Source organism: Falco punctatus (genome assembly GCF_963210335.1).
Source record: "Falco punctatus genome assembly, chromosome: 11".
NCBI classification, from domain to species: Eukaryota; Metazoa; Chordata; class Aves; order Falconiformes; family Falconidae; genus Falco; species Falco punctatus.
This window is the reverse complement of record NC_137591.1, coordinates 26,838,167-26,850,332: the sequence shown is the minus strand read 5'-3', so window position 1 is coordinate 26,850,332 and position 12,166 is coordinate 26,838,167. Positions and strand designations below refer to the sequence as shown.

At 40.8% G+C, this 12,166-nt stretch overlaps 1 protein-coding gene across 5 annotated transcripts in view; it reads left to right on the top strand.

Annotated features, from left to right (window-relative positions):
• The window catches only part of SUCO (SUN domain containing ossification factor), a 41,004-nt gene extending 28,901 nt beyond the window's left edge, over positions 1 to 12,103 (top strand). For 2 of the 5 annotated variants that reach the window (XM_080407325.1, XM_080407322.1), the window contains 9 exons: positions 1,009 to 1,083; positions 1,575 to 1,671; positions 2,713 to 3,879; positions 4,765 to 4,852; positions 6,223 to 6,327; positions 8,118 to 8,272; positions 8,625 to 8,716; positions 9,938 to 9,993; positions 10,154 to 12,103. In XM_080407325.1, coding sequence (XP_080263451.1) covers positions 1,009 to 1,083; positions 1,575 to 1,671; positions 2,713 to 3,879; positions 4,765 to 4,852; positions 6,223 to 6,327; positions 8,118 to 8,272; positions 8,625 to 8,716; positions 9,938 to 9,993; positions 10,154 to 10,600 — 2,282 coding nt within the window. In that variant the 3' untranslated portion in view covers positions 10,601 to 12,103. Of the gene's footprint in view, positions 1 to 1,008; positions 1,084 to 1,574; positions 1,672 to 2,712; positions 3,880 to 4,764; positions 4,853 to 6,222; positions 6,328 to 8,117; positions 8,273 to 8,624; positions 8,717 to 9,937; positions 10,046 to 10,153 lie in introns of all 5 variants that reach the window. The other 3 variants (XM_080407323.1, XM_080407324.1, XM_080407326.1) reach the window with 3 other exon arrangements.
• The last annotated feature ends 63 nt before the right edge of the window (positions 12,104 to 12,166 follow it).

Genomic DNA, 12,166 nt, shown 5'->3' with positions numbered 1-12,166 from the left:
TTATCTCTTAACTGTGACTTTCAAAGTTTCTGTCTTCATACTGTCCTGATGAGGCATATTCACATGTTCTGTCTGCAAGTGCAGTATTGCAGGTTTTTTTGTTCGTTGTCTGAAAAATGCAGTGACTTTTCTATTGTTTTTAGAGTTCTAAAGCTAAGGTTAGAAGATTGGAAACACCTGTTACTGGCAGTACTTTAGAAAGACAGCTGAGCACTGAAACAGTGCAGTGATTGTTATTTATTCTTAAAAATATATCTAAACCAGATCTGTGAACATTTGTTACGGCTTTCTTCCAGTTGCCTTGACCGATCTAGATTGCATTGAAGTAACAAGATTATGAAGTCTAGATTTTCTTCTTCAAATCTTGAAGTATTTTGAATTTTTATGTTGCAGCAGTACTGGAGCCCAAAGTAAGGTTCAGGATTAAGAAGGGAGGTATGATGCAAAATGCCAGAGTCCAGCTTTATTTGAATGAATCTAGTTTTTTGTCTGTCCTGCTGTGGACACCCTGTGTCCAAAGCCAGAAGTCTGTCTCACTGGTTTAGCAAATGACATTTCTTGACTCGGTTCTTTAGTGCTATTACAACAAATGATCCAGCCTGTCGTTATTAGAGCTCCTCTGAGTGTTCAGCCTCTAGATCTCTGGTTTGGAACCTCCATCAGTGGTTCACACACTTAGGTTGCCAGGAAATTCCATGCTTAAGTATTTGTGTTTGCCTTGCTGTTCCTTGGTTTCAATGGACTAATGATCAGTGAGAACTTCTTGCAGAAGCTAGAAGGTTTAGCTGGTAAAAGTTAGACACAGACTTTCAAATACAGGTTTCTAGCTTATAAACTTAACCTTTAAAAGCAACAGATGCATCCACTGTAATAGAACAACTGGATTTTTCTACATCCTTATGCTGGGATGCATTTCAAGCAAATGCTACAAAATAGCAGATCTCTCAGTGGTTCTAATCTCTGGGCCCTCTGAATATGTCTTCTCTGAGTAGTTGTTTTCTCTTTTAGATGCCATCCTAAGTATGGTGAACATTGCTGCTAATATGCTCGGAGCCAAAACTGAGGAGTCAGCTGAAGCTGAAGGTATTATGATTGCTTTAGATGAAAAGCATTCTGGAAACTTGTCATTTATTTTTATTTTGTTTAATTTGTGAGGAGTTGGATGATCTATGTTTATATGACTTTTTTTCACATTTTATGGCATACTCAATTAGTGCCATAGAATTCTTATCTTACTGACTGTGAAAAGTGGAACAAAGATGCTGAATTTGCTGAGAAGGGAACAGACAGAAAGATAATGTGTCTATTTCTTCAGCTATATTTGGAGATCTTCAGTCTCTCTGTTGCCCAGCCTCAGTTGTGAAGTCGTAAGTTGCTGCTTCTTTCTGGAAATATTTTGAGATTTGTCTATTACATTGTAGACATAAACTGTCAGCAGCACTTTCATTCAAATAACTTTGACACCTGCAGTTAATTTGGTAGTGCAGTTAATAATCTGTAAAAAACAATCTCAGAATTCATTGAAAACAAATGTGGTTCTTAAATCTATGTTCACGTTTTCCTCCTTCCTGCAGCAGGAAACAAAAGTGTGTCTGAAAATGTCACTGCCACCCCTGCAACTTCAACAGCTGCACCGAGACTGCCTGAACCAACTCCTGTTCCTTCACCAGAGTAAGTGGTTGGTGTTGGTTTTTTTCATTGTGTACTTAGCAGAGACTAACATGCACCAGCCTGGAATCTTTGGTAGTAGAATGCTTGGGTACGGCATACTATCTTAAACGAGTAAAAAGGCAAGTATTTGATGAAACTTGTAGTATGGTAATGTACTAACCAGGGAAATGTATTGCTTTAGTTATTGTTTATAGCTATTTCCATTATGATATGTTTTGTTTTGACACTTGACTGAATGTCAAAATACATCACTTTCTCAAATGTTTCTCTTTGTTTACAAGAAGTAGAAGTGTTTTGTTCTTGGCTATTGAGGATTTCTTAGATGGAAACTGACTTAATATTCTTCCAGGTTTTGCAGGTTGTCTCCTGCAAAGGAGCCTAGTTAGGAACATAAGCTCTATCGCTGAAACTTCAGTTAAATTGTATGCGCAAAAGTTCTGCTTTAGAAGCTTATTTTTTGCTAGGCTTTTCTTGATGGAAAATTTGTATGCAAAGATAGGGAATTAAGTTGGGAGGAAGAGTTGTATTTAGATAATCGGGGGGTGGGGGTGTTCAGTTAATTTCAACTGTTCAGATTTGACTACTTAGAGTTGTGGCTAGCTCTTAAATGTTAAGATGTGACTTGTGCTGAATTTAGTGGTTTTATGGTTTCCTAGTGCTCTGATTTGTTGAGAGACCGAGGAAGGTCAGTGGGAGGGTTGTAAATCTTGCATTTGACTGCAGCAGAAGAGTAAGATGCTTGCTATGTAAGAACCGAGTGATATCTGAACTGGTGACTTTTTTTCAGAGGTGAGGGAAGGGGGCAATATCTGATTGAGAAGGCTTGCTGTTTCAGAAGCAAGGGTTGAAATACATTGAAATCGGAGTTGAAAACCACCAGAGAAAATACTAACTTACAGAATTTCTGACCATATCCAAACCAGCATTTGGTCACTGGAATAAGCTTTGCTAATTTTCTAAAAGATCCTACTTTTGCAGTCCGCCAGAGCAGGCATGTAAAACTGTTGAAGTAACATCCTATCTCTAACTCCTTTATTGTAGACTTGTTACTACAGATATTCCACAGATCAATAAAGAGCAAATAATTGTGGATTTGACAAAAGAAAGTCCTATTGTTCAGCTAGTGCAAGAGTATGAAGAAGAGACAAGCAGGTCAACAGTAACCTTGCTGTCCAGTGATGAACAGGAAGAAGAAGCATCGGCATGGTTTGAACTTGAGACAGAACAGTACTGCAGTGACATGGCAACAGTGTGTTGTATTTCCACCTTTTCCGAATATCTGTTTAAATGGTGTTCAGTTGCAGTAGCCATGCATCGGCAGCGTAGTAAAACTGAAGGTCAGCAAGGGGAAGGTTACTCAGCTGATGTTCAGCAGCCACAGCTGGTTCTGACTGAATCCATACATACCTCAATAGATGAGCCTCTGCCTGAGCAGTTGGACAGCAAAGTTGAAAGACCACCTGGATCTACTGTTGCAGTTGACTTCAGCAGTATGGTCCATGAGGAGATCAGTAACGAGACCACAGATGCAATAGAACTGGAGCCAAGCCATCCTCAAACTGTCTCTCAGTCCATCCTCTTAGAAGTTACTTCCGAAGTTAAGCCATTGCCAACAACAGACGTGGTGATGGAGCCTGCAAAAGATGATCCAGGCCACACAGCACCGCGGGTAACTTCGCAGGTGGATACAGCTGAGATCAGACCAGAAACAGAAAAGGCTGAGAGCTCTGTGGCAGAAGAAAGCCCTGCAGCTTCTGAGACCAGTGAGGCCACTGAGCTAAAGGAGACGAGCACAAAAGAGACTGTTGCTACACCAGTGATTTCAAAGCCTACAGAGACTGTTCTGCTGCCTGAATATACAGCAGACATCTTAGCCAGCGATGCTGGGGAAGGAAGGGAAAGCACTCCAGATGTGCAGAAACCTGTCTTGCCTCCTGTTGAGTCTTCTGTGTCTGCCGAAACAAAGGAGGATGATCAGGCAACTGAAGAAGCTTTAATGGCAATTCCGGTCTCTGGGGGACCGCAGAGGACAGCTACAGACTTCTATGCTGAATTGCAGAATTCAACAGATCTTGGCTATGCTAATGGGAATCTTGTTCATGGATCTAATCAAAAGGAGTCGGTCTTCATGCGCCTTAATAATCGCATAAAAGCCCTAGAAGTAAACATGTCTCTCAGCAGCCGTTATTTAGAAGAACTTAGTCAGAGGTAAGTCTGAGGAAGGCTGGTAAGTCTGCTGTAAGTAAACATGATTTTAGCCAGCTATGCGAAAGAATATAACAGGTATGGAGAGTAGTACAGCAGAAACAGAGTGTAACATAAATCACAGCATAAAGCTTTATGGAAAACTGAGAACAGTACCTAACCCTTGGTGTCTGCGGGTGGTGGGGCTTCCCTTTCTTTATTTCATTTACAATCACATTTTATTTTGTTTTGAGAAGTATTGCTGTGGGGTTTTTTAAAAGGAAAAAGTGTTGCCAGGATGTAAGCACTAATGCTGCCTTTCAACAAAAAGGGATGTTCTGCTGTTGCTGTTAAACTGAGTGACACAGACCCACAATGACTTTGCATTGATTGTTTCCTGCATTGATTGTTTCCACTTAAACTGCCGTGTTATCTGCAATAACCCTTGCTGAAGAAGGGAGCATGGAGTGGGAACAAAGAACTTTCTGTGAGGGATGTATGTGTATATCTGTGGTGCTCCTTAGCCACAGGAAAATCAGGAAATACACACATGTCAGAATTAGTTCCAAGGAAGGAGCTCTTTGTTGTCTTTACTGATGTGTCTGTCTTGGCAGTCAGTGTTCGCAGAGAATTCTCTCTCCATAGTGAATTCCAGTAAATTGGTGGTAAGCTCTGAGTTGTTGAAATAGATGTGACTTTAACTTAGGAAAAAAAACCCACAAAAAAACCTGGAAGGAGATGCATCTGTAGTTTGTGTGAAATTTAAAAGGAAATACCACTTGATATTTAAATAAAACTTACTTGGGCAAAGAAGATTTTGGCTGATGTAGTCATATTTTTTGAAGATATGTCTAATGCTGAGGAATTTTTATGAACCAGCATTTCGGACCCTTATGCTCTTTGTTTTAGGTACCGAAAGCAAATGGAAGAAATGCAGAAGGCTTTCAATAAAACAATAATAAAACTTCAGAACACTTCAAGAATAGCAGAAGAGCAGGTACGGTTTGTTGGAGTACTTAACTGTTTTCCTAATTAGGAAAGTTTACTTTTAAGGAAGAGTTGCAAGGAGGTGCAGAAATCTGCTTTCAATTGAAGATTTTTGTTAGCTGCCTATCTGCCTTTTAAAAGCATACATTCTGTGCTTCCCAATTTTTTTTCTCTGTAATAAAATTTGTAGATGTTCCCAATTGTTTTAGAGTAAAGGCATTTCCAGCTGTTTCCTGATTTATTTTTTTTTAAGAAAATTTCCTTGTTATTTGAAGGAAAAAAAAAAACCCACCCCGTTGTCAGCTGGTCATGACTAAAACCCTTAAATGTTTTTGTCAATGAAAAAGTTACCGAGGTTACTTCCAGCCCTTGTTTCTTGGTTGTAGCTGCTCTCGAAACCTTCTGGTTTTTCTGTTTTATAAACTTGGTTTGTTTTCCATCTCTGATTTAAAGTACAGATTGATGATTGCGCTGATGCTGCTGAAGAGACCTAGCCTTTAGAAAGGGAGAGGGGTACAGTAGTGGCTTATGCCAAATTTGCATTTGACAGTGTAGTTAGTTCATTCTTTAAAATGTGATTTAAGGAGGTGGGAGCTGAAGGTTTTCCCTGCTTTGCCACCCTGGCTTCACTGAGCAGCTGTGAAATATAGCACTAACTGCAGTGCTGAAAAATCACTAAAGCAACGGTTCGTGTGGCATAGCAGACTTAACCCCAAACTGGAAATTTCTGAAGTGTAGTCCCAGGCCTGTAGCTTGCTTATCCATCAACAGTGAAGAAAATTGCAACTACCCTGAGCTCATGTGCGTGCTCTTTTCTGCCCTTTTTTTTTTTTAAATACTATCAAATGCTGGTCAGTCTGAGGTGTGCCTCTTGGTTAACCCCCCTGATGGTCTGCTCACCTTTCTTAATCCTGTTGGGGCTCTTGCTGGGAAGGAGATGATAGCTGCAAAGGACTTGTTCCTGGCTGTCTCAGCCTCCTGTCATTAAGAGGCTGGCTGCCTGATCCCAAACCAGAAGCTGTGTCATCCCTTAGATTTCAGCTCTGCCTGGTCATCTGCACGTGGATTTTGTGACATGATGGTACTCAGCTTCCTAGTAGTCATTGCATGGAGCTGGCTATTGAGCCTGCCTTTAATAAAGATAGCAGAAGTCACTGTAACGAAATGCACTTGACATGTAATGTTACACAACGTTATTTGATAGGTAAAAACGTTGCTGTTTCAAATGTGACACGAATGTTGTTGGAAACAATGCTGAACAGGTCGTGCGGCTACAAAATGCCTGCCTGTGTCAGACAGTGCTAACTGGGCACACGTGAGAGTATATGGTAGTGGGAACCTGACAACTAAATAGCATGGCCATGACTCTCTTCTGTACAGGATCAGCGGCAAACAGAAGCAATCCAGTTGTTACAAGCACAGCTCACCAACATGACGCAGCTGGTTTCTAATCTGTCAAGAACTGTGGCAGAATTAAAACATGAGGTAATTATAATTCAGCAATATGTCATCAGAACTCAAAGGAAACGAATGCGTAAACATACCTGAATTTGAAGAGGTCTGGAGTCTTTAAATGAAACTTTTCATTCGAGAGGTTGTCTGCATTGTTGGTTTCAGCCTTCTTTAGCAGCTGGCTAAGGAAGGGGAGGAAGGTTTTTGTAGCTTGAGTTGTCTTGTGCACAGCAACGATGGTAACAATTTCTGTTAACAGCCCTGCCAGCCCCATGATTGTAGTCTGAGCTAAGGAGAAATATAAAACTCAGTTATAATAATGTAATATCTCAGCCTTCCTGAAGTGCGTTGGAATTTATACTGTTTTGTGAAATGATTCTTAATGAAATTAGGTTAACCACTGACTTTGAAATGGCAATAATGGTACTTTAATAATGGTTATACATACAGAATGTTTGAAGTTTCAGAGGGAATGATAAAGTTCATGCTTCAGGAACTTTTCTGGCACTTGCTGTGTTACAGAACCAATTGTATTGCATGGTTTTGTTACACAGCTTCAGTAAAATGGGATGCTTTGCAGTGTCCAGCGCTTAACATTGTCCACTTGAGTATTAACAGACTCTTGCCACAGGAATCTCGGTGTGCAAGAGCGTACTGGCCGCTGTTGGAACTGGGCTGTAATAACGGACGAGTACGTGGAGGGCTGTGCTCTTAGCTACTGAATGGGAGGCTCGTACAGCTAAGCGCCCTTCTCCTTTCCTGTCTGGCTATTGTGATCTTTTGAGATTAGAGGAATCTTGGCAGCAGTATTAGGAATAATCTCTCATGTTTACCTTCTCCAGCCTGGGATTTCAAGTAGTAATGTAAACGTGACCTTTTTTTTGGTGTATGTTGCCAAAGACATCTCATGACCTGTTTTCTAACACTTAATGAAACTCTTTCTTTAATGCCTGGCTGGCAGAGCTCGTGTTCGTGAGTGCTGTGGTTTTAACTGGGCGTTGACAGTGGTGATCATCAGGGTATGTTAGATGAGTACCCTGGAATTTGAACATATGGCTCTGGTCGCCAAGAGTCTGTTAGTCTGACTTTTTTGCCTGTTACAAAAAAGTAATTTTCCTTGTCTCTTCTGAAGTCTCTGACTTCAAAGATTTCTTAGTGCGTGGAAGATCCTACTTTTTTTTAATAGGAAGAGAACTGTGCAATTCATTTTTTAAACATTATGTGCAAAATACCCGTGGTTTTCAGCTTCCATGTAATTCTAGTAAACTTCATCTGTCAGTCTTCAGAAATTAACATACTTGAAAAAATCCTTCTGCTAGATTGTGAAATGAAACAGTAGTCAGAAAGATGAAACCCATTGAATCAAGTAAATATAATGGTATTCATTCTGTGAAGTACTGCAATATCAGCTGAGGAAAATCACATAAAACTGAGACAGTGTTAAACATCCATGTCAACTGTAAAACAGAGTAGTTACTTCCTGTAAGAAAGCATACTAAGAAACTATGTTACTTTCAGGTAGGTTTGAAAGCTCTTTGGAAGGGGTGGCTGCTGCTTTAAGTCATGGTAGCACTGTAGTTGGTGAAATCTTGTCCTGTGTTACCAGCTGGTGGCTTTCAGCATTCACTCCTCCAGTACTGTGTAGCCAATAGGCTGTCAAACCTCTGAAAAAATACTCAAATTTGAACAAAAGTTTAGTGAAATTGGAGGAAAGTGACATGAGAATGTCAGTTTTGTTCTTTTAAATATTTCAATGTTTAAAACACAGTAATAGTATCATGAAATTATTCTTTGTCTTTAAGTACTATATTAAATCCTTTCAGGTTTCTGATCGGCAGACTTACCTTGTGATTTCTCTGGTTCTGTGTGTCATCCTGGGCTTGGTGCTTTGTGTGCAGCGGTGCAGAAGCACTTCTCAGTTCTGTGAAGATTACCTCTCAAAAATTCCCAAAAGTAATCATTACCCTAGTCCCAAAAGGTAATTATATTTGAAACAAAATTTTTCTTGCAGCTTTTATTGATGTTTCCTGAATCTACTGAGACTGGCACACCCACTTAAATTCTGAGTCACCTTTCTGCGTGCTCAAAACTGATAGAAAGGAACTACTGCTCTGTAGTAGTGCTCTCCTAGGAGCATTCTGGGGCTACTACACTTAACATGCCCTGATAGCTTGTTGCAAATACAGTACTGTGTCTGTTTGCCAGCCTTTCTTGGGCACCTCGGCAAATAAATCAGTCCTTCTGCCAAAGATGTTTCTTAACGAACAATGTGTATGACAAAGTGCTAGGAAAAAGGTGTTTAAAAAAGCTTTGTGGATTTTGTTCCCTAGGTGTTTTTCCTCCTATGATGATATGAATTTGAAAAGAAGAACTTCTCTTCCGCTGGTCAGATCACAGTCTTTTCAGCTAGCTGGTAAAGAAGGTATTCTTCACATACTGTACATCTAGTCTCTGGAGTTACTTTTAGTGCTGTACAATGTGTGTGTTACTATAAACATATGAAAATGGAATTGCAGGTAAATGCTGCTGGATTGTGGTAGTTCGCATGTATGTCCTGTAGGACAGGGTGGTTCACGAACAAGTTACCAGACACTCACGGAACTGCGCACTAAACTATGCTAAAACACTAAATGTAGTCTTCGCTATCACTTATGCTCTACAGGTGTTTTCTTGGGGTTAGCAATCCATGCAGGCATTCAGGTCTACAAAGCTATGAAGCTTGCAGAAAGTGGCTGCTTTTTTTTTTAATGCTGGATGTGGGAAATCTGAACGCCTGACTTCTGAAAAGTCATCATAGCCTGTCTTTGAAACTTGGCAGATATTTAGGATCCAGTTTTATCAACTGCAGTAAGAAAATTTAGGCTATTTATCTTGCCTTGGGTATGAGGAATGATCTGGTCTTTTCAGTGTGCATGTTACACTTGGGACAATTGAATTTTGATTTCTTAGGCCATCATCATCATGCAAAACTAAGTGTTGCAGATTATAACAACTACCAAGTATGCAGCTGACACTGCTTTTTTTGGTGCAGCAAACTTGCATCATGGGTTTTTGTGCTGTGAATAAAACTGTGTGAAAACTCATGAGTTGAATTGGGAACGTGCTGCAGTAGAGACTAGCTAAGGCGTAGGCCGTTGTTTTGCAAAACCACACTTCTTCCAAATTCTCCCCTGCTTCAGCTTGGATGAATGATATATAAAGCATTGATGGAAGAATGCCAGACTGGTCTTGTGTCAGAACATCTGTCCTCGATAGGTACATGTGTTTCTAGGGTCTGTCCTGTCAGGGGCAGGCTGCACGCTAAACACTCTTACGTTGGTGACAGTTCATTTTCATAGAAACTAACTTTTGCTGACTATTGTTCCTTTTCCCTGAAGGATGTTCTCTGCACCTCTTCTGTGGCCTACTCTGTCAGGAGGTCAAGTGTTTTCAAGCATTTATCACTGACAGCTGCCATGACAGCACAGGGGAACTCCTCTGTGTGTTGACTCCACTTGCACTGTTCATGGGTTGCGCCTCCCCTAACTTGTAACAGGAGCAAAACCTGTGTGACCAGTGGAATACTTTGTCATGCTTTTTTAGAATTGTGTCGCTTTCCAGATGGCAGTGTCAGACTGCTAAGTTTGTGTTCCTTCTCTCGCAGTGGATCCGGAAGACCTGTACATTGTAGAACCCCTGAAGTTTTCCCCAGAGAAGAAGGTACGGTGGCTGCAGGGAGGGCAGGCTGGGCTGAGCGTGTTTCTGCCGGCAGGTGACGCATGTCTTGGCTGCTCTCCCCTCCGCCGGTTCCTGGGCTTGGTTTTTACGCTTTGCTTGTCTTTCAGAACCTAACTGTTTCTCTTTTTACTTGTGGTTTCAGAAAAAGCGTTGTAAATACAAAAGCGAAAAAGTAGAGACTATTAAGCCAGCAACAGAGCCCCTGCCTCCAGTAGCCAACGGGGAAATTAAAGGAAGGAAGCCGTTTACAAACCAGAGGGACTTCTCTAACATTGGGGAAGTTTATCACTCTTCGTACAAGGGTCCTCCATCTGAAGGAAGCTCCGAAACGTCATCACAGTCTGAGGAATCCTATTTTTGTGGCATTTCAGCATGTACAAGTCTGTGCAATGGACAGACCCAAAAGACAAAAACTGAGAAGAGGGCTATAAAACGAAGACGGTCTAAGGTTTCAGACCAAGGGAAGCTCATAAAAACTCTGATACAGACTAAGTCAGGGTCAATGCCAAGCCTGCATGACATAATCAAAGGAAACAAAGATATAACAGTGGGAACACTTGGTGTCACGGCAGTTTCTGGACACATATAAAACTAGCTGAACTTCTCAAACAGGAGGGTGTTTGTTCATTTGAGAACAGTCTGTGGTATTTTGTGGGAGGATAGTGGGAGACGAAGAGCTCAACTAATTGGAAAGTATTCAGAAATTTGGTTTCTGTCTTTTTAAATAGATGGGATTGTGTCAATCTTGGCTATAAGCTGCAGCTTTACAAGGCTGATAATTTCCTATGAGAACAGCTTGGGGGGAGGGAGGGCGGGGTTCATTTTATAAAGGTTTTTTTTCACAGTTCCTGGGGCAGAGATTTTTTGAAACCCAGTTTGTTGGGTGGAATAGGGATAAAAGCCTAATCCTCTTCCTTTAGCTTTGTTCCTATTTCTTGCACCTTCCCATATTTATGTGCCTTTTGTCTATTTATAATGCCACTGGAAGAGGGGAGATACAATTGTTTGTCATTTGATTTATTTTGTAATTTCTCTAGCTTTTTTTGAAGATGCAACACTACAGTGCTGTAAAGGGACGTGTTGGCCTTCAGCTGGACTCAGTAATGTGGACTGGATACTGTAAAAATACTAATCAGGTGGGCTTGCCTGACAAGACTTCTAGTTTTGCAAACTCATTTGAGGAAGATAACCTCTCTGGGGATGGTAATCGTTTTATTTCCACGTTCAGTTACATATCGGAGCTGTGGTCTGATGTACTAAATGAGTTACACTGGTTCTTTGGGACCCTGTGTGCGAGGGGATCTTAGGCTGATGAGTGCATTTGTTACCTAAATTGCCTGCTGTAGTTCTCTGAAGGAAGCGAATGGAGAAGGCTCACTGTTCCTTTGCCGAGAGGCTGGGGAAAAAGCTCAGCTGAAGAACGTGGGGGCAAACTGGTGTAGCTGGGCCCTTCTCCAGGCCAGTTCTGGATGTGTTGAGTTTGCAAAGCCTTGAAGTCTGACCAGTCAGGCTGGTTCAGTGGGTATTTCAATAATGTTTGCTTTTGTATTGGCTAACAAATGTGCAGTGTTCGTATGGCTGGTGTTTTTCATATCCAAGTGTTTTTTTTTATTTTGACTGTGATCGTGTATTTGGATACTATAGGATGTGTGATTGCTCAAACGTTGAGTGTGTATCTGAGTGAGTGGAACAAAAGGTTATTCCTTTTGACAGGTGTTACAGGTTCATGTTGTAAAAAATAAGTTAACTTATTGAGCACTTTTAGTGGTACCCTTTTTAACAGATCTAATGCCTTTCCTGGGTATTGTATGTAATGTGACTTATTTAAAGCCTTTGTTTTTTTTGCTGCTTTCTTGTTAGTTTATGAATATTTTAAGATTATGTACTTTTGGAGTTGATCTGCACAATTAGCCAGTCAGAGCACATGAACCAGACGTGTTGATCGTGGATTTGGACGAATTTTAAACCTGGATGAGGAAAATACCACCTGAGTGCAGCATACGATGTTGTGGAACAAGAGTATGTAACTACAGAGCTGTAGTGCCATTAGAAACTGTGAATTTCCAAATAAATCTGAACACTTTGTCTTTAATTTGCTGGCATTTCTCCTTTTGAAAATGAAACTTGTGGCTTGAACTCTTTGAGAAGGACTAGG